Source organism: Trichechus manatus, unplaced genomic scaffold (genome assembly GCF_000243295.1).
Source record: "Trichechus manatus latirostris isolate Lorelei unplaced genomic scaffold, TriManLat1.0 scaffold00258, whole genome shotgun sequence".
NCBI lineage: Eukaryota > Metazoa > Chordata > Mammalia > Sirenia > Trichechidae > Trichechus > Trichechus manatus.
In genome coordinates this window covers 228,026-250,463 of record NW_004444194.1, presented here as the reverse complement: position 1 = coordinate 250,463, position 22,438 = coordinate 228,026, and the positions used below count along the sequence as shown (strand labels likewise).

Genomic DNA, 22,438 nt, shown 5'->3' with positions numbered 1-22,438 from the left:
GGCTTGGCCAAGATCAGCTGAACCCCAACCAACCTGCAAACCAAGATTGAGAAAAATAAATACTCATTGTTTAAGTCATTGAGGTTTTTGAGGAATTTTGTTATACAGCAATAACTGACTATTGCAAATGGAAAAGCTGAAGAAAAACACAATATTTCCTTGATGTAGCAATTCATTACATTCTGAAAATCTCTTACAATCAACAGCATCTTAAAGTAGAGGAAACACAGTCTTTACATACTGATTACAAGCCCATATGGAAATTCAGAGAACACAGCTTTAACTGTTCATTAATATCTGTACCTCCAAACTTTTCCTAACTTTAAAACAATAAAGGGCCAATGTTTACCTGCTGGCTGAGGAGGCAGTAGACCAGGAAGACGAAGACGCCCTGCAGGCTGTTGATGATAGTGAAGAGGTACGTCATGAACTGGGCAGCTGGGCCTACCTGCAGGATGCCCAGACACCACGTGCAGCCCAGGATGAAGAGCTGAGCTGTTGCTTTGAATGTCAGCATCCTGACAGGAGTCATAAACGATGATGTCAAAAACCTAATAATGGTCATGGACACCCCTATCGTGCAGTTGTTAACAGTGAGGATTCTGGAGCTAGGATGCCTGGGTTTAAATCCAAGCCCTGGCACTAACTGTGTGACCTTGGGCAAGTTACTTTACCTTTCTGCAACCCAGTTCCCTTATCTTTGTAACAACCCTACCTCATAGGGTTGTTGCAAAGATTAAGTGAGAGTTTAATATATATGCAAAACATGTAGGACAGTATCTGGAACAAAATTAACCTGTAAAACCCATTGCTGTCTAGTGGATTTTGACTCATAGCGACCCTATAGGACAGAGTAGAAATGCCCGATAGGGTTTCCAAGGAGCACTTGGTGGATTTGAACCTCCAACCTTTTGGTTAGCAGCTATAGCACTTAATCACTATGCCACCAGGGTTTCCTGGAACAAAATTAGTACTGTATATATGTAAAGCATTCTAAAACTGGGTGCTCTTTATCTGCCTTTCTTTAAACAGATAGGGTCAAAAGAGGATGCTGTTAATAATTACAATGGGTCAACAGGAATAAATTGGAATTGTACCAGGCAAACTAAGATGTACGGCCACCCTACTTATAGTATATAAAAAACCAAAACTATCCCGTCGAGTCAATTCCGACTCATAGCGACCCTATAGGACAGAGTAGAACTGCCTCGTAGGGTTTCTAAGGAGTAGCTGGTGGATTTGAACTGCCGATCTTTTGGTTAGCAGCAAAATGCGTGACCACTGTGCCACCAGGGCTCCACTTATAGTATAAATGAGAAAAGCTAGTTGAGGAACAATTTATACAGTGTGATCTTATTGTATACGTGCTTGTGTCTGTTCTACAGAAAATGTACAGATGAAGGCCTGAAACAGTGTCACAATGTCATAGCATACTGTTTGTTAACCCTGGATTCCTTGGGAAGTAGAAGTAGTAGGCAAAGTAGGAGTTACTCATTTTCAGTTTTTACTTTATATATTTTGAAAAAATTTCCAAAAATTTTAATAAGCATGTCTTATTTCTGTGATTAAAACAGCAGCAACAACAAAGATATGTTCAAATTAAAATGGATGCTACAAAAATAAAATATTCATAGCTCCAACTTTTTTTGGAAGGATTTAGATTAAAATATCTTGTATAATAATACACAAGATTATATTTTAATCTAAATCTTTCTTGAACTTATTACACTCAACTGTAGATATACTTTTAAATTTGCTACTATTATCTAACTTGGGTCTACATCCATACCACCCTGAACACGTCCAATCTTGGAAGCTAAGCAGGGTAGCACCTGTTAGTACTTGGATTGTGAAGAATATTAAATATACAATGGACTGCCAGAAGAATGAACAAATCTGTCTTGATAGAAGTACAGCTAGAATGCTCCTTAGAAGCAAGGATGGGGAGACTTCATCTTACGTACTCTGGACATATTATCAGGAGGGACTAGTCCCTGGAGAAGTACACCATGCTTGGTAAAGTAGACGGTTGTCAAAAAAGAGGAAGACCGTCAATGAGATGGGGTGACACAGTGGCTACAACAATGGGCTCAAGTATAACAACGATTGTGAGGATGGTGCAGGACTGGGCAGTGTTTCGTTCAGTTGTACACAGGGTCGCTGAGTGGGAACTGACTTGATGGCAAATAACAACAATGACAAAGCTAACTTGGTCCCTGCTGGCTGGGTGGGCACAGTTTTGTTGGGATATACTTCAGTGGCTCAATTCTTAGGATTCCTATAGAATTTAAGCTGTCAGTAACTGATGGATTAGCAAACCTGAGTTGGTTGTCTTTGACAAAGAAAGAGCACTCCTGTATGCATCTTGTGTTGGGTAGCAGAAACTGCTGGTTTTGCCACTTTCCTTTTCCATTTAGTAGTAAGTCCCTTCTCCCTTCGAGTTCTATAGGCCACATGGATGCCCAGCTACAGACTACATTTCTCAGCCTTCCTTGCAGATAGGTGTCACCATGTGAGCAAGATTAGCCAATAGGATATAAACAAATGTGGACTGTGCAACTTCCATGTCATCTCCTTGCCATGGATGGGATACTGGCAAAGACAACACCCTAGGGGATGGTGGAGAGACAAATAGAAAGAACCCTGAGTCCCTGGATCACTTTGTGGAGCAGAGTTTCCCCACCAGCTCTGGAATGTTCACCTCTGGACGGTGACATGAGAGTGAAATGAGCTTCTCCTTCACTCTGTTTTGGATCTTTTTGTCATCTTAGCCTCTACTCTAGCCTGAACAGGTTCTCATTAATTGTGAAAGTGGGAGATTACAGCGGCCTTGCTAGTCCCTGGATCCTGATTGTGGGGGTGGTGGTATGTGTATGTAGGAGGGAGGAGTATTGGCGTGGGTAGAGAAAAAGGGATTGAGAAAGACCATTTGTCCCATCTTACTTTGTGTTCTGGATGGTTGACACTTCGCTGTTGAGGGAGGAAATTTTCCTTTTCAAAATCCAAAGGACCAAGATAAAAAATACTAAATTCACCTACAGGAATGACACAAAGAGTGCAGAATGCAAGTTAAAATATGTACCATGTCAAGTAGCAAAGGCTGTGTGATAGATATATTTACAAAAACAACAACAACAAAAGAGCAACTACCAAGGCTGCTTATGCACAACCAAACACCTTATGGGATTTGGTTTCTTAGTTTGGTGGTTTAGGGTCATGGTTTCATAGGACATCCCAGTTAATTGGCCTAATATCATGTTTAGTTCTTATGTTCTACCTCCTAGTTCATTGCCTAGTGACCGTGGTCTTAAAAGCTTGCAAGAGGCCATCCAAGCTACAACAATTGGGCTCTGTTTGCCTGGAGCAGCAGAGGAAGGAGACCCAGGAACTGGAGGATGAACTGGACTGCAGGTCTAATTGCCTCCATGAACAACTGTCTTCTTTGACATGAGACCAGAACTGGATGGTGCCTGGCTACCTTTACTGAACATTTTGATCAAAGATTCTATAGAAGAATCTTGATCAAAAGAGGGGAAATGCAGAATAGAATTTAAAATTCTCATGGAATCCAGGCTTTCTGGATCCATGAGGCTTGATGAAAACCCAAAACAATTGCCCTGAGATAATCTTTAAACTTTAAACCAAAAACATCCCTGGGGTCTTCTTGAAACCAAACAATAGTTTAGCTTAACTAGTAAAAAAAGGTCTACCTTGAGCATTGTGCCTTTTTAAGAACTATGTGAGATCAAATTGACAACAGCGGCTTGAAAGATTAGATGGGAAACTTGGGGGGTAATGACTTAGGTTAATGGGGGAGAAATAACTGGGAAAAGGAGGGTGAGAATGGTTGCATAACTTGAAGAATGTGGTCAATGTCACTGAATTGTTCATGTAGAAATTGTTGAGTTGGTATATGTTCTGCTGTGTATATTCTCAACAACAACAACAAAATAAAATAAATTAAAAAAATATGTACCATGTCCACAGTGAGTTGCACACAACTCCTATCTCCTTGCACAAGGGTTGGAATTGGCAGCAGGTGGAAAATTAAACCATACATCTAAGGAAATGTATGTCCCTGGTACTGTCTTGCCCCTAGTACATGTGGAGGTTCTCCTTTGGTCAGGAACACTGGAGCCACATACTCACACAGACAATGGCACAGACGGGGCCAAGGAAACCCCAGATGAATCCCTGGTCCAGGTGTAGCCAGCATCTGGGAAAAATGAGGAAAGTGACACAGGAGAGATCAGAGAAAACATATGAAATGAATATAAAGTAACACTTATCCAACAGAGTACTGAAAGTAGCAGCTAATGCTACCATGTGTGTTACTACAAAACCAGTTGCTATTAAGTCGATTCTAACTCATAGAGATCCCATGTGTGTCAGAGTAGAACTCTGCTCCATAGGTTTTTCAATGGCTGATTTTTCAGAATAAGACTGCCAGTCCTTTCTTCTGAGGTGCCACTGGGTGCCAACATCTCAGCAGCTGAATGTGTTAATAGTTTTGCACCACCAAAGGACTGTGTATCAGTACTCTGTTAAGCATTTTGTGAGCACATTCCTTGTTATGGATTGAATTGTATCTCCCAAAGAGCTGTGCTGAAGACCCTAATCCCTGTACCTGTGAACACGCCCTTGTTTGGAAGTAAGGTCTTTGAAGATGTTATCAGTTAACATGAAGTCATACTGGAGAAGGGTGAGTCCTAATCCAGTATGAGTGGTATCCTTATAAAAGAGGAGAAAAGCCACAGATGGGCCATGTGATGAAAGAGGCAGAGATTTGAGTGATGCATCTATAAGCCAAGGAATGCCAAGGATTGTCAGGAACCACCAGAAGCTGGAAGAGGCAAGGAAGGATCCTTCTCTAGAGTCTTCAGGGAGGGCCCTGACAACACCCTGATTTTGTACTTCTGGCATCCATGACTGTGAGACAATACATTTCTGTTGTTAGAAGTTGCTCACTTTGTGGTATTTGTTACAGCAGCCCTAGGAAACTAATACAGTCCTGCTGAATTTTCACACCAGCATCGTGAGGTTGGGACAGTGGGGATAACTATTATCCTTAGTTCACAAATGAGGAGACTCAGGCTTGAGAACTCAAGATCCCAGAGCATGGGAGGGACACTGGGATATAACTGCAAAACTCTCTCCTTCCAGAACCCAAACATTACCACCATCTTACCTGCCTCCCTGGGAAAGGGGTTAGAACCATTATAAAGGGGAATGTGGGGTGAATTTTATATGTATATTCCAATCATCATCATTAACACCACTCCCAAAAAGCTTTCAGGAAATATATAACTGTCCACAGCATGGGGTGGGAGTTAAGCTTACCGTTCAGGTGTTCCATAAAGGTGAGGTCTGGATGCTGCAGAAATTGCCACAATCACAGCCGGGACTCCGTAGCCTACAGGGAACATGAGCTTCCTCATGAGTTTGTTCACACTGGAGTAGTTGACCACCGTCAGGTTTCTTGCAGTGAGGAAGAGATGCAGGCCCTCCAGCAGCATCCAGGTGAAGGCGGCCAGGTAGAGGTAGTGTAAGGCACCAGCAATGATGGCGCACAGCACCTGAGGGAGGAGGGAGAGTAGTCATGAGGGGCTGTCAGGGTGGAGTACAGCTCAAGAACCTCTCTTTCACCCTGGCATTGAGGTCAGAGCACTTGACATTAGACCAAGGTCCTCAAAAGTAAAGGTGGTTGATAGGGAAAGCACTGGCCATCTTGGCAGTAACCCCTCCAACGTCCTCTGGGCCTAAGGATAGTTTACCAGAGTATCAAGAACAGCATGGCTCCATGAGCTCAGCCTCTCCTGGGGCAGGGCAGGGAGTACTTAGGGACACTGTCAGTACCTGGGGCTTGGTTTGGTCAATCCCAACGAGGAAGAGGAGGTGGGCCAGGAAGAGGCAGAGTGAGAGCTGCAGGTGGAGTGAGGTGCTCATGTTTTGGATGGCTTTGCACAGGAGGAAGGTGAGGGCTGCCAGGAGGAGGCACAGCAGAGAGAGGCCCAGCCCCACGTAGGTGATCACAGTGAGCACGGGATCTTCCTCCTGGGACCCAGCAAAGAAGAGTTCACAGTCATACCCTGCTGCTCTGGGATGATGATTTTTCCCTCTTGGAATGGGGCATACCAAATACAGGAGCAAAGCTTGAGGATGGAGAGTATGAAAACTGTCTACTGACTAAGTTTTGCTCCCAAACAGATGTAGGAAGCCTTGTATAGCAGAGGCCATTCCATTATCCTCTCCACGCTCACCTGTACTGGAAGAGGCTGCATAGGTCTGGCTCACTATTATTACTCCCCATTGGTAACCCCCACATTGTCTCATGATCTTGTTTTCCCCTCTGGTTCCAGTCTCTACAAAAAGTTTAAGATGAACTGATGTTCCTCCTTGAAGGGTGGAAAACAAGTGATAATGATCTAGGAATGAAAAACCGAACAAAGCATCCGTCTTGTGACAGGAAAACCAGCATGTTGCCAGATAACTCCCGAGAATATCCAAAGAAGATTAACTTATCTGGGACGTGACCACCTCAAGGGGGAACTAACACAAACTTCTAAGACCCATCATCCTGTCCCTATAAAGCCTTCGGCTGATCTCTAGTGGAGGAGACAGGTTTTTGGAGGAAACTATTCCCCTCTGTCTCCTATATATTCATATATAATAAAACTCTTGCTGCTCACCTCACCCGTCTCAGAATTGGCTATTGTGACAGGCGACTCCAATCTGCGTTACTGCGGTAACAGTACCTGCTCTTTGGCTGCTTACTGTGAACTCCACTTACTCTCTGCCTGGGGGCATTTTTCAAGCCACATGGGCATGCTTGGACATATCAGAGCAAGTCACAAGTGCTGGGGAGTTAATGCCCCTGGAAGCTGCCCTCAAACCATAACAGTTGGGGAGTTGGTAGGTAAATACTCCAGCGCCCTCGCTCTTGGGTGAGATGACTCTGAGGTGTGTGTTCTACTCATTTCCCAGGGTGCCCCAATGAGACTGAGTCCCAATTGCCCATGATGATGTTAAAAAATTTTTATAGAGGCAAAAGTTTAAAAAGGCTTCACTGAGCCAAGAGCTAAACAAAAATTAGTCATTAAGTTATTTACAAGAAACAATGGGTTTAAGCAGAATCAAAACTATGGCAAATTTTCCTTAACAGCATGAGTTAGCAGTACTTATCAGCATGAAATTAGCAACACTCAGCTAAACCAGCTTAACCAACTAACCAACTTTAACCAGTGACCAACTTTCCCAAAAGGAAAATTAAATGTGATTAACTCAAAACAAAGGGCAAGGTACTCACTCATTTAAACTTTAAAATGGTATTGTAACTGTGTAAACTTGAGTCCCCTCACCATTTTCAGTTTGGGGTGCTCTCTGATTGAGAACAGTTTCTCACTCAATAAGTCCTGGTAACTCTAATTGACTTGTTAATCAATTTCTTTTTCTTTTGACAGTGGTAACTTGCTCTGTGACACATCCTTTACTGACTGGATCCTTCCTTTCTCTGTCTCACTTCCTCAGTCTTTTATTGTTGTGTCCTGGGGTCACTTCCCAGATGGACTACTTGCCGTCAAATCCTTGTCTAAGGGTCTGCTTCTGGGGGACCCCAAGCTAAGACAAAAACCAAAAAAACTAAACTCATTGCTGTCAAGTCAATTCTGACCCATGGTGACTGATAATTCAGTTTTTGGGGACTCAATCTTGACAAAGACAGAGACGAGTGATCTGGTCAGTCACTCAGACACAGCAAGACTCAGTAACGGGAAAGGATAACCACCACCCCTTATATTTATGTGGAGATGTTCATTTATTTCAATGCCACTTTATATAACTTCTCAGTCTTCTGTGTTTTTAACCTTTCAAAAATTGTGAAATACGATACACTACAGAAAAGAGCATAAACTTAACTGCATCATATGATTAATAACTGTTAAATGAACAGCCAAATCATGAACTAATCTGTGGACATTATCCCAGCAATTCTTCCCAATTATAGACCCCCTTCTCCTCCCCAGAAGTAACCATTTTCTTGACTTTTATGATAATCACTTCCCGCTTTTCTTTATAGTTTTACCACGTATGTATATAACCCTGAGCACTATAGTTTAGTTTTGTTTGTTTTTAAACTTTATATAATTGGAACAAAATTCGGTGTATTCTTTTGAGCCTTTATAGGAAATAATATAAAATGGCCAAGAAAAGGTGATGCAAATTAACAGAACAACGAGGTACAAGATTGACAAAAATGAAAAGATTTTTGACAAGGATGTGGTTCAATGGGGCCTCTCTTATAGTGCTAGTGGTGGTCTGTGTAGGTGCAGCTACTTTGGAAACAGTTTGGCATTATTTTGTCTAGTTGTCCATGCATTATTGTTAGGTGCTGTCAAGTTGGCTCCAACTCATAGCAACTTTATGTATAACAGAACGAAAGGCTGCCTGGTCCTGTGCCATCCTCATAACACTAGGCTTGTTTGAGCCCGCTGTTACAGCCACTGTTGTCAATCCATCTTGTTGAGGGTCTTCTTCTTTTTCACTGACCCTCTACGTTACCAAGCACGATGTCCTTCTCCAGAGATAGTCTCTCCTGATAACATGTCCAAAGTAAATGAGACAAAGTGAATGTAGGGCTCAACAGTTTCTTTCTTGGGCATGTGCCCTAGAGACACTCATGCAAATTAGCACCATGAGTGTGAAGGGACCAGACCCATGCTGGGCAGGTGTAGTAGCATTGATTTTAATAGCCCCCATCTGGAAACAATCCAGATACCTACTAACTATAGAATGGATAAGTCAACTGTAGTATAGTTGTACAAGGAAATATTATACAGCAAAGAAAATGAATGAACCAAGGCTATGCCCAACTTACAGATGACTTCCAGAAATGGACTGGTGTATGAATAAAGCAATTTATGTTTTTAACCCCATTTTAGCTCCACCACTGCCCTGTGTAATAGAAGTCAGAAATTTCCACCAACTGTTGTTCTGGGATACCACCCTCCATCCCTGTATGGGGGTGGGATCCAGGTTGTCTGGTGTGCCATTACTGAGTCCACATCCTCAGTAAGTCCTTACGCCTTGTTATGGATTCAATTGTGTCCCCCCAAAATATATGTTGTCAATCTTAACCCCTGTAGTGGCTATAATCCCATTTGGGAATGGGTTTTCTTTGGTATGTTAATGAGCCAGTATTAGTGTACGGTCTGTCTTAAGTCACTCTCTTTTGAGATATAAAGGAGCAGATGAAACAAGCAAGTGCAGTTAGGGAAAGATAGATGCCAGGCCACATGAGATCTCCAAGGAAGCAAGAAACAGAAGGTGAAAAGAAACAAGACCTTCCCCCAGAGCTAACAGACAGAAAGACTTCTAGAGCCAGCACCCTGAATTCAGACTTGCAGCCTCCTAAACAGTGAGAAATTAAATTTCTGTTTGTTAAAGCCACCCACTTGTGGTATTTCTTTTATAGCAGCACTAGATAACTAAGACACCCCTCATTCATTTTGCTCTGGCCACACTTTTGGAACACTTCAAGTTTGTTTTCTCCTCAGAGCCTTTTCATGTATGGATCCTCTTTTTGGGATGCACTTCCTCAAGACCTTCTCCTACTGACATTAAAAAAAAAAAACTGAGGTAAAATTCACATGGCATAAAATTCACCATTTTAAAGTGAAAATTCAGTGGCATTTAGTGCCTTCACAATGTTGTGCAACCACCACCTCTATCTAGTTGCAAAATATTTTCATCACCCCAAAAAGACACCCTGTACCTATTAAGCAGTCACTCTCCATTCCCCTTTCCCCCCAGCCCCTAGCAACCACTAATCTGCTTTCTGTCTCTATGGATTTACCTATTCTGGATATTTAATACAAATAGGAATCATACAATATGTGACCTTTTGTGTCTGACTTCTTTCACTCAGCATAATGTTTTCAAGGTTCATCCACGTTGTAGCATGTATCAGAATTTTGTATCTATTCATCTGTTGATGGACATCTGGGTTGTTTCCATCTTCCGGCTATTGTGAATAGTGCGGCTATGAACGTTCGTTAACAAGTATTTGTTTGAGTACTTGTTTTCAAGTACTTCTTTCTCTGGGGTATATACCTCAGAGTGGAATTGCTGGGTCGTGTAGTAATTCTGGGTTTGACTCTTTGAGGAACCACTAACTTTTCCACCGTGGCTGCATCATTTTACATTTCTGTGGATGACTATTCCAATTTTTCCACATTCTCAACACTTGTTATTTTCTGTTTTTTGACTATAGCCTTTCTGGTAAGTATGAATGGAGCCCTGGTGGCACAGTGGTTAAAGTGCTCGGCTGCTAACTTAAAGGTTGGCAGTTTGAACCCCCTAGCCACTCCATGGGAGAAAGATGTAGCAGTCTGCTTCTGTAAAGATTTACAACCTTGAAAACCCATTGGGGCAGTTCTACTCTGTCCAATAGGGTTGCTATGAGTCGGAATTGACTCAACAGCAATGAGTCAGTGGTTATCTCATTATAGTTTTGAGTACTGACTCTTTCTTAATATTCAGATTTCAGCTCAAATACTTAGTTCTGATAGAGGCCTTCTCTGACCACTCTATGTAGAGTCGCATGCTTTCCCTAATCACTCCAGTCACTTGCTCCTTTTCATTTTCTTCATAGCACCTATCGCTATCTAATAGGCGCTCACAAAGTATTTGCTAGAGGAATTAAACATTTACATTGTACCTGGCTCGTGAAGGCCATGAGGACAGCGAAGCTGGACAGGTGGGTGGAGTTGCATATGGTGTGACTTTCGTTTACATGTATCAGGAAACAGCCGTCTGTGGACCAGCGGCCACCCTCCTGGGAGCTTTTCCAGTAGACACAGAAAGCCTTTTTGCCACTGGGCTTCATCTGAAAATAGAATGGGCTTATCATCTTCTTCTTCAGGAGGGACAATTGTCAAAGTCTATGCCTGCCTGGATGCCACACTGGAGACACATAGATTAGAGGTGACTCAGGTGATCTTGATTTTAAGTGAATATGATGGCTGCCAAGACCCCTGCCACTGTAGCTGCAGCTCTATTGGGTTCCGCATAACTTAAAAGAAGGCTAAGACATTCTGGGAGGTAGAATTTTAGGAGATTTCATTGGTCTCAGGATCTTCTCCCTCATGTGTGTCAAACAAAAACTGAGTCTGAGGCTCACAGTTTTCCCAGAAGACTCTCTCAACCAAATTTACCTTGTCTCTTCACACCAGTTCTGTCCCTGACACTTCACAACACCTGATGTGAGGAAAGGGGTGGTGTAGGGAAGAAGGGTCATGAGGAGAGAGATATAAAATTAGCCTTCAATCTATTCTCTTTGTTCCCAGGACTTCTCGAGTATCATTTCATAGGGCCCAGGAGATGACTGGATGCCCTCTTGTTTGGGGGCCTTGTTTCCTTTGATAACCCACTGGGCCATTACCAGACTTCTTACCTGCCACCCCTCCCCATGACGTACATAAAAAATTCCACGCCTAGACTTTATGCACTAGAGGGAGATAACCTACGTTTCCCCACTTGATTCTTCTTAACAGAGCTGAAAGGAAAAGGAACAAATGAATCCTATTATGTACGTATCTGGCTGTTAACTCTCCTGTTTTAAGAGCCTGGGCAGAGAATGGAAAACAGCAATGGATTAAATAAAAGCTTTTGGTGGTTGAGTTATGTAGTCTTAATAATTAATATTAGCCTTCTGTGTGAGAATGAATATTAGTCTTAATTCAAATTGCACAGATTTATGAAGTACCTGTAACTAAAACAATTCTATGCACTAGAACAGTGCTGTCCAAGAGAAATATCATGGGAACCACCTATATAATTAAAAAATGTCCACTAAACCCATTGCTGTCCAGTCGATTCTAACTCCTAGCCACCCTATAGGTCAGAATAGAATTGCCCCCGCTTAGAGTTCCAAGGATCAGCTGGTGGGTTTGAACTGCTGAACTTTTGGTTAGCAGCTGAGCTCTCAACCACTTTGCCACCAGGGCTCCACATTTAAAAAAAGTAAAAAGAAACTGGGGAATTTAATTTTAATAATATATTTGATTTAATCAACAATATCTAAAATATTCTTTCCAATGTGTAATCAATATAAAAAAATTATTAATGAGATATATTACATTCTTCTTTTCTTCATACCAGACCTTTGAAATCCAGTGTACATTTTACACTTAGAGCACATCTCAATTTGGACTAGCCACAAATGCTCAACAGCCACATATGGCTTGTGGCTACCATACTGGGCAATTCAGGTCTGGAAGCACTGTCTGGGGTATATATATACAGGCTGTTCAGTCTACCTCCCTGAAACCTAAGCAAGCCCAAACTGCAGCTTTGACCCACCTTTGTGTGCTGAAAACTCAGAGTGACAGTCTTGGGGAGAGAAGTGTTCCTTTTGGGTCCAATAGCAGCACTCACTACCTGGGAGTTCAGGTAGACTCGATCGCTCTCGTTCATCTCTTCAAAAAAAGTTGCATTTATGATGTTGCCAAGAGAAACGTATGAAATAAAGGCAACTGCACTGGGACCTGAGGAAATTGAAAAATGGAGTCACCATTTCTTCCACCCTTCTTGTCCACCATTCTTCAAGTGGGATCTTCCTAGCCCACATCTGCCATGCCTCCATGATCTCCACATCTATGTTCAGGAGCTGCTCAGGAAGTTCACACTTCCTCCCATGCTCTTCCTACTCAAATCCAACTCCTCCTTCAAGACCTAGCTCAAACCCAACTTCTCAGTTAGCCCTGCTGCTTCTTTCTCTAAACTTGTGTATCAAGTGCAATCCCTGCCATGCCAATTAGTACTTGACTGTTCACTAATTGTTTCCTGTGAATTGAATCCTATTTTCCCAACAGACTATAACCTTCTTGAGGATAGTAACTATATAGGATACTCATTTGAGAACCACAGGGCTGCTAGCACAGTGCCAGGCATGTGGTAAATGCTTAATTCTTTTACAACATCTTTTTATTTCTTAAAAAAAGTTTAAATTACATTTCAAGCACTCAGAAAAATATTAAAAAAACAGACATCCACAGCAAGATTTAACAAATATTCACATTTTGACATCTTGTCTTCAGAATTCTTTTTTTAAAGAAATGAAATGTTTGAGATATGGCTAAAGCTTCCACTACCTCACTCTCTTTCTTCCTTCTCCAGAAATAAGCATGGACTTGAAGTTGAAGCTTAACTTTCCATGAATGTTTTCATAATTTTACTATTATATATGTTTACATAATGATATACAGTGCTGTTTTCTGTGTTTAAAATATTCCCATAAATGGTATCACATTTTGAGTGTCTTTTTGCAACTTGCTTTTGTCATTTCAGTTAATATCATCAGGATTTAGCCATACTGATACATTCATTATTCATTTCAGCTGCTGTGGAGTATCACAATATTTGATACCTCACAATTTTTTTATTGTAAAAATAAATTAGAAATTAGAAAATTTTGTGAGAAAAAAGAAAATGAAATTATAAAATTCATACACAATTCCACTACTCTGAGATAATCACTATTGGAGTTCTAGATTTTTCTAGGCATATATATGTGTGTATCCATATTTGCAAAGGCATTTGACTGTGTGGATAATACCAAATTATGCATAACATTGTGAGGAATGGGACTTCCAGAACACTTAATTGTGCTCATGATGAAACTGTACGTAGATCAAGAGGCAGTTGTTCAAACAGAACAAGGGAATACTCCCAGTTATATATGTCTTCCAATAAAGATATATGTATCAGAGAGTGATTCGTTCTACAGAGAAAATGAAGCTGGGTAAGGGGACAGAGAGAGACAAGGGGCTGCTATTTTAGATAGTTGTCAGACTGCCTGAATGAAGCAAGAGGGAGGCCATGGGGAACTCCAAGGAAGAGTGTTCTAGGCAAATGAAATGTTGTTGCTGTGTACCGTGGAGTTGATTCCAACTCATAGCGACCCTATAGGACAGAGTAGAACTGTCCTCGTAGGGTTTCCAAGGAGCAGCTGGTGGATTCGAGCTGCTGACCTTTTGATTAGCAGCCATAGCTCTTAACCACCATGTCACCAGGGCTCCAACTGCCCCTCATACAAAAAAAAAAAAAAAACCCAAACCCATTGCTGTCGAGTCTTTTCCAACTCACAGTGACTATATAGGACAGAGTGGGACTGACCCACAGGGTTTCCAAGGAGCGGCTGGTGGATTCAAACTGCCGACCTTTTTGGTTAGCAGCCTTAGCACACTGTAGCTTTTAACCACTGTGCCAAATCCCAGAGACATGAATGTGTTCTGCTTGTTCAGGTACTAGCAAGGAGGCCTGTGTGGTGACAGCAGAGAAAAGGAGGGGGAGAGTGGGAGGAAACTAGGGCAGGGAGGGGACTGAGCTGCTTGGGCAAGGGCCTTGTGGGCTTGAGAGGAGGGGACTGGCTTTTATTTTAAGCCCAGTGGAAAGCCATCGAAGGGTTTCAAGCAGGGGAATGCCGTAATTTGATACACTTTAATAGGATAAAAATATATATGTACATATTTATATCATGTACTAGTACATAATTTTATTTTGTATTAATAGAATGGAGCCCTGATGGCACAGTGGTTAAGAGCCTGGCTGCTAACCAAAAGTTCAGCAGTCTGAATCCACCAGCTGCTCCTTGGAAACCCTTTGGGGCAGTCCTACTCTTTCCTATAGGGTTGCTATGAGTTGGAATCGACATGATGGCAACCTTTTTTTTTTAAAATTAAATTAACAGCATATGTATATGCTATGTATCAATATACCAAGGAGTCCCTGGGTGGCAAAAATTTGTTAAGCATTAGACTACTAACTGAAAGGCTTGGGGTGTGAACCCACCCAGAAGTATCTCAGAAGAAATGCCTGGAAACTTGCTTTTGAAAGGTCACAGCCTTGAAAACTCTATGGAGCACAGTTCTACTCTGATACACATGGGATCCCCATGAATCAGAATTGACTTGACAGCAACTGGTATATATATATACATGGCACATGTACATGATATATACCAATAGGACACGTGTATATATGCATACATACATATATTTGATAATATGTTATGGACATTTTTCCGTGTCAGTGAGTATTCATTATTCTTCATGGCTGCTGAAAAGGCCACATGGCAAAGAGGCTGTATAGCTGGTGGTTAAGAGTACAGGGGCCAGAAATAGGTTTCCGGATTAGAATCCCAGCTTTGCCAGTTACTAGCTGTGCGATTCATCCTCCTGAAATAAATCCCTTGGTGGGTGTCTCTAATCAGGCTTTTCTGGCCAGAAGGGCCAGATGTAGGAAGTTCACATCTGTTTCTCTGATTTAATGGCAGTTTCCATTTGTCAGAATGAAACAGTTGTAGGTGGTTGGAAACTAGCAACAGGTGATAGATCAACCTGTTATGCTTGGAAATTGCTATTTTTTTGAGCTGAAATATTCTGATGTAACAGCAAAATCATGAACAGAAAATAGAGGAGTGGGTGCAGGGGTTTCCAAGGTCAGTCTCTTTGGCTCTAGGTTTGATCTCTGGGAGTCAGGTGACTGTTCCTCCTCATTTGCTGTGACAGTCCCAGTTCATACCTCGTGTCCTGGTATAATTTTAACAGCACTTCTTTCACTAGGAAGAAAGACCTGGTGATCTACTTCTGAAAATTAGTCAATAAAAACCTATGGATCACAACCAAACATTGTTGGCCTTGCTTTATTTGGACACATCGTCAGGTGGGATTAATTGCTAGAGGAAGACATCATGTTTGGTGAAGCAGAGGGCCTGGAAGGGCGAGGGAGACCCTCGGTGAGATGGATTGGCACAATAGCCACAACAATGGACTCAAACACGCCAGCGACTGTGAGGATGACAGAGGACCAGGCAACATTTCATTCTGTTGTACATATCCATCTATCTATCAAAATATCCCAGTCTAGACAATAATTTACAAGGTCTAGACCAGTAGTGCTCAACCAGGGGCAATTTTGCCCCCAGAGAATATATGATGATGTCTGGAGACATTTTTGGTTGTGATGCCTGGGGTGGGGGTAGAGGGTTGCCACTGGAATCTGGTGGGTAGAAGCCAGGGATGCTGCTCAACATCCTACAATGCACAGATAGCCTGCACCACAAAGAACTGTCTAGCCCCGAATGTCACTAGTGTCAAGGTGGAGAAACCCTGCTTGGACACAGCCTGAAGAACAGAGGAATGTCCCTCTACGAGCTTGTTATACATCCATCCATCAACTGGTTCTTTTCTTAGGAATGTTGAGGCCTGAACCCAAATGTTGATTTAATTCAATAAATACTTGTCACTGTTCTCCAGGCACTGTGCCCCTAATGGTGCCTGTACCACCAGTTGGTGTTGAGTCGATTCCGACTCATAGCAACTTCATATGTGTCAGTGTAGAACTGTGCTTCATAGGGTTTTCAATGGCTGATTTTTTGGAAGTAGATCAACAGGCTTTTCTTCCTTTTGGTTAGCCGTCGAGCATGTTAACTGTTTGTACCACTCAGGAACTTCACAGTGGGGAGACACGGACACTACAATTAATAGTTAAGACACAGTAAGATAATGTGTTAAATGCCAGGATAAGGTATGTTGAAGATACTAGAGGAACAAAAAGGAGAGGGGAGCTTGACTGGTGCTCTGATGGAAGTGGGCAGTCCTGGAGGCACCATGGAGGAGGTGACATAAGCTGTGCTTGAAGGATAGTGAAAGTTCACCCAGAAGAGTAGAGTTTGGCACTCCTGGCAGAGGAATAGCCAGTACAAAGGCTTGGAGGTGTGAGACAGCAAGGCCCATCTGGGGGAAAGTGACTAGTCTACTCCTGAGCACTATATGCCAGCAGCTCTCTGAGGCAAATGGAGTCACATTATGATGTTTGTGATACACTTAAGCAATTCAGCACAGTCTATATTTTTAAACCATTTTAAAGTAAAGTATATGTAGTGGCATTTAGTACATTCACAGTGTTGTGTGCCCATCACCTCTATCTAATTCCAGAACATTTTCATCATTCCTAAAGGAGACCCTGTACCCATTAGGTAGTCATGCTTCCTTCCCCTGTTCCCTCTACCCCTGGTGACCACTCATCAGCTTTCTGTCTCTATGGATTTGCCTATTCTGGACATTTCAAGTAAATGGAATCATAGAATATGTGGTCTTTTGTGACTGGCTTCCTTCACGTTGCATGTTGTAGTCTATATCAGTACTTCATTCCTTTTTATGGCCAAGTAATATTCCATTGTATGGCTGCACTACAATTTGTTTATCCATTCATCCACTGATGGACATTTGGGCTGTTACTGACTTTTGGCTATTGTGAATAGTGCTGCTATGAAGACCACAACCGCCACCAGATGCAGTAGAGTTAAGTCCGACTCATGGCAACTGTGCTCCAGACAGTTTTCCATGGCTTATTTTTTGGAAGTAGATTGCAAGGTCTTTCTTCCGAGGTGCCTCTGGGTGGACTCGAACCTCCAACCTTTTGGTTAGCAGCCGAGCGTGTTAACTGTTTGCTTCACCCAGGGGCTGCTAGGACAACAGTGTATTTTTATGTGTATTTGTTTAAACTTCATCTAAGGCAGATATGGAAGCCCTGGTGTTGTAGTGGTTAAGAGTTTGGCTGCTAACCAAAAGGTCAGCAGTTCGAATCCACCAGGCACTCCTTGGAAACCCTATGGGGGCAGTTCTACTCTGTCCTATAGGGTTGCTATGAGTCGGAATCAACTAGATAGCAATGGATTTTTTTTTTTTAAGACAGACATTGTCCTAATTAGGAATTCATACTCCAGCGCTGATTAGCTTCAAACAGAAGGCTGCTTCTGGTGTCTTTACCTCTGATTAACACCAGACATTTCACTAATTAGCACAATGAATGTTAGAAAAGTTTTTTTTTGTCATTTGTATCAGCTACATTTATATTAAAATTCTCCAGACCAACCCACAGATCAAATCTAAGATGTATCTTGATTCCTATTAGCAATGTAGGACATTTCATTAAAATCCATCAGATTTAATGACTTCTTACTTAATTTGGTCAATTACACATAAGGCCCTATAGAAGTGGGTTTTCAGTGGTGAAATTAGCTTGTTAATAAGCATCATGGATGTGGAAACAGGATCTCCTTAGGAAAGTTAATAGGATTTAGTGGATTGGCTAAAATATTCTAGAAGCCCTCTATTTTGCACCAACAGGCCTGAATGCCTAGTTGTGACTGTGGCCGTTCTCCTTACAGGCTTGACCCCTAAACAGATCTGCCTCTGCCATTTGTTTGGAACAGTAGTTCTCAACTGGAGCTGACTCAGAAGCCCCTGGAGGACCCCACCCCAGGAGATCTGGGAGGGACCTGAGGATTTGCATTTTCACACATTCCATGTGATGCTGATGATGCTGGTCCGGGGACCACACTTTGAGAACCACTTGTGTGGAAGATTCTGGCTGCCCGATACCAACTACAATAGTAACAGAACCCTATCCCTGGCACATCGTGGCATCCACCTCCAGGGAACCCTTGATTCAAGGTATGGCCAGGGTCCTTAGAAGGACAGAAAGCTGGGACTTCACCGAGTATACAAAACAGGTTGTGTGTTCAGGATATTTTGAGCCAGCTTGGTAATAAATGTTTGCTTAATAAATGACTGGTGCATTGGAGGATTTGGCAAGATTCTCTTCTACTGTAGCCTGGGGAGAGTGATATGGATTGATTTGTGTCCCCCCTAAAATATGTGTTGGAATCCTAACCCCTATACTTGTGAATGTAATCCCATTTGGGAATAAGATTTTCTTTATTACGTTAATGAGGCCATTTCAGTGGAGGGTGTGTCCTGAACCTAATTACTTATGAGTTAAAAGGAGCAGCTTTGACACAGAGATAAAAAAAGCACAAACAGGAGAAGACAGATGCCACGAGAAGATTGTCAAGGAACCAGGCATTGCTGGCTACCAGAAGCTGAAAGAAACGAGGAGGGACATCTCCCTAGAGCCCACTCTGAATTCAGACTTCTAGCCTCTTGTCCTCTGGGAAAATAAATTTCTGTTCTTCAAAGCTGCCCACTTGTGACATTTCTGTTAACAGCGGCACTAGGAGACTAAGACAGGAAAGGTGTGGTGGTGTGGCTAACTCTCCTCCACCCATGAGGGCCCATTATACAAATGAGGAAACTGCAGTTCAGAAGTTAGATAAGACTCTAACTCCTAAAACCAAGTTCTTAACTAATATCCTCTTTGTCTTAGTTATCTAGCACTGCTACTTATCTACTGCAAGTGGGTAGCTTTAACAAATAGAAATTTATTTTCTCAGTTTAGGAGGCTAGAAGTCAAAATTCAGGGTGCCAGGTCTAGGGGAAGGCTTTCTCTCCGTTGGCTCTGAGGAAATCTCTTCTGAGCTGCTCCTGGGCAATCTTCATATGGCTTGGCATCTCTCGTCCCCAGTCCAGTCTCTGCTTGCTCCTTTGCTTGTTTAATCTTTTTTATATCTCAAAAGAGATTGACTCAAGATACACCCTACACTAATCCTGCCCCATTAATATAACAAAGACACCTCATTCTCAAATGGAGTTAAAACCACAGGTATCTCATTAACCCATTGCCATCAGTTGATGCCAACTCATAGAGGTTAGGATTTACAACACATATTTTTGTGAGACATAATCCAATCCATAACACTCTTCTAACCACTTGAGGCTACAACTATCAAAAAAAGAGCCAAATGGATATAAGTCATTTCACCACAAAGCCTCACAGTAACCCCACTGTAATATAGCAGCATCAGAACCTAACTTCAGGAGGGGGAATGAGAAAAACAATCAGCCCAAAGCTGATCCATATGAGATGGAGGTCAGATACCTCCTCTCTGCAACCTTTTCACCAACTCTGACACCAGGTGTCCTCCCCACGGCACTCTCTACTTCTCTTACGTGTTCAATAATTTGTTGCAATGGCCACACAGAACTCACAGACCATACTCACAATTATGGGGTTTATTAGGGAAGTTAACAGGCTACAACTCAGGATCAGGATCAACCTGGAAGTAACAGCAACAACTCAGGAGACAGGATATAGTTCATCAATCAGGACAGCTTCCAACCAAAACAGCTCTCAGCTTTCTCCTCAGCCGTGTCTGCAGGCCATGCTTCTTGGCCTGACCTCTGCAGCTGGACCCTGCTCAGACCTAGTCTCTGCCCTACAAGTGTTACAGCTCTTTAGCTCTGCTGTCACATGCCCAGAGGCACCCCACTCTGCCAGAAGCCTCCTGCCTGAAAGTGCTCAGCTCTCTCTCGCTTCGCGGTTGGTAAGCCTAGCTCTGCAGCCACCTTGCTCCATGGGCCGGGATGCCCACTGCAGCATTCTCACATGGGTCTCCTGGTTCCTGCCATCTTGAGCTGCTGCTGCTTGTACTGCCCCCACACCATCTCCTGAGTTACTGTTCTGTCTCCCGGGTCTAGGAGGTTCTCAGCATAGGGACCCGGGGTCCAAAGGATGCACTCTGCTTCAAGTTCTTCTTCTTGATGGTGGTGAGGTCCCCTCAACCTCATGGGATTGGCTCTTATATAAGCCTACTCCTCCCACCAAGACCACAAACTGACCAATCCCTGCGGTAGGCCATAGTCACCTTATTTGCATACTAAACTGTCCAATCCCTGAAATGTACATAAAATAGACCAATCACAGGGCAGGCTGTGGCCCAACCAATTATTTTTGGCAGAACTACAAACCCAGGGTTAGTTAGGCCATAGATAAAGAGAAACCCATTGAACTGCACCCATGAAGTAGGTACAATTGTTACTGAAGTTGTTACTGACCTTCTCAGACTACGGACCTGCCCTCATCCGTTCCCTACCCTCATCTCCAGGCACCCCTCCCACCCCAGCACCTACTTCCTCCTTCATTCTGCTCCAGCTGCACCGGCCTTTTTGCTATTCCTGGAATATGTCAGGCATGTTCCTGCCTCAGGGCCTTTGTACTTGCTGTTCTTGCTATCTTCAATACTCTTCCTCCAGATAGCTGCATGGTTGATTCCTGGCACTCCTCAGGTTTCTGCTCAAATATTGTCAGATCAAGGGCTTTCCTTGATCATGTATGAAACAGATCTCCCCCCAATATCACTCTTTATCTCCTTACTTTGCTTTGTTTCTCAAAATACCTGACAAATTAAATACATATATTGAATTACTAGACTGTTTCCCTTAACAAGACATAAGCTCCATGAGAGCTGATGTGTGTTTGCTCACTAGAACAGAGCCTAGAATTTAGTAGATGAGCTTTTTTTCTGTTGCCGTTGAGCAGATTCCGACTCATGGCGACTCCATGTGTTACAGAGTAGAGCTGCTCCGTAGAGTTTTCTTGGCTGTATTCTTTACCGAAGCAGATTGCAGACCTTTCTTCTGTGGTGCCACTGGATGGGTCTGAACTGCCAACCCTTAGGTTAGTAGTCGAGCACAAACCGTTTGTGCCACCAAGAGCCCTCACAGTTGATGACAGATGCTCAATAAACATTTGTTGAATGATGACCACACACCTACCGCTCCCTTTGCTCTTCCAGAGCTGCAGGATGGGTGGGGGCCCCAACTGCTTATTATTCAGGAAGTTTGTGCTGTGTCCGTCTGCACTGAAGAACAGAAAGTCTCCTGCTTGGAAATTTTTTTTTTTCTTAAGAGAAAAAAACCTCAAATGATACACACAGTCTTAGGGTAAGAGACCCATCAGGGAGGAGCCTGCTGGGGATGTTTCCCCATGACTCACATAATGATACTGCTCTGTACAAAGGAAGTGCAGTCGCTACATGTACCTTGCGTGTTTCCCTGAACGACGGCATTGCAGTGGATGTCCATTGAGTTCCTCTGAGCCTGCAAGCTGATGATCTTTCTTTCCTCTAAGCAGTTGTCTGTAACAACTTGAGTTTCAACAGCTGGTAAGAAAAGCAACAGGCAAGCTTACTGATAATCATCAGAAGCTTTCAAACTGTGCATAACCAACACGAACAGCCCACATCTACTGAATGTCTGGGATGGGCCAGGTACCAGGGTAAGGGCCTTATATGTGTCAATCTTATAACAGCCTTCTACAACCCTATGAGGGCCCATTATACAGATGAGGAAACTGCAGTTCAGAAGTTAGGTGAGACTCTATCTCCTGACACCAAGTTTCATCACCTGTGAGACATCACTTCTGAAGCAATGATTCCATTTCTAGGAATTTATTCTCAGAAAGCAATCAAACAATTGGCATAACACAGTTTATAAAGACAATGTTCTACATTCTACCTGGGTTCTTAAAAGCCTGTGAGCAGCCATCTAAGATACTCCACTGGTCTCATCCCTTTGGGAGCAAGGGTGAATGAAGAGAATAGTATACAAGGAAAAGATTAGACCAAAGGACTAATGGACCACAGCTACCAAGGCCTCCACCAGACTGAGTCCAGTACAGCTAGATCATGCCCGGCTAC

General features: G+C 42.7%; 1 protein-coding gene across 3 annotated transcripts in view; it reads right to left on the bottom strand.

The window, feature by feature from the left end:
- The window catches only part of ADGRE3 (adhesion G protein-coupled receptor E3), a 54,305-nt gene that overhangs the window by 5,147 nt on the left and 26,720 nt on the right, over window positions 1-22,438 (bottom strand). For all 3 annotated transcript variants that reach the window (XM_023724742.1, XM_023724744.1, XM_023724743.1), the window contains 8 exons: window positions 21,782-21,901; window positions 12,358-12,542; window positions 10,715-10,882; window positions 5,857-6,054; window positions 5,341-5,576; window positions 4,150-4,216; window positions 2,944-3,035; window positions 350-518 (listed from right to left, as the gene is read on the bottom strand). In XM_023724742.1, coding sequence (XP_023580510.1) covers window positions 350-518; window positions 2,944-3,035; window positions 4,150-4,216; window positions 5,341-5,576; window positions 5,857-6,054; window positions 10,715-10,882; window positions 12,358-12,542; window positions 21,782-21,901 — 1,235 coding nt within the window. The remainder of the gene's footprint in view (window positions 1-349; window positions 519-2,943; window positions 3,036-4,149; window positions 4,217-5,340; window positions 5,577-5,856; window positions 6,055-10,714; window positions 10,883-12,357; window positions 12,543-21,781; window positions 21,902-22,438) is intronic.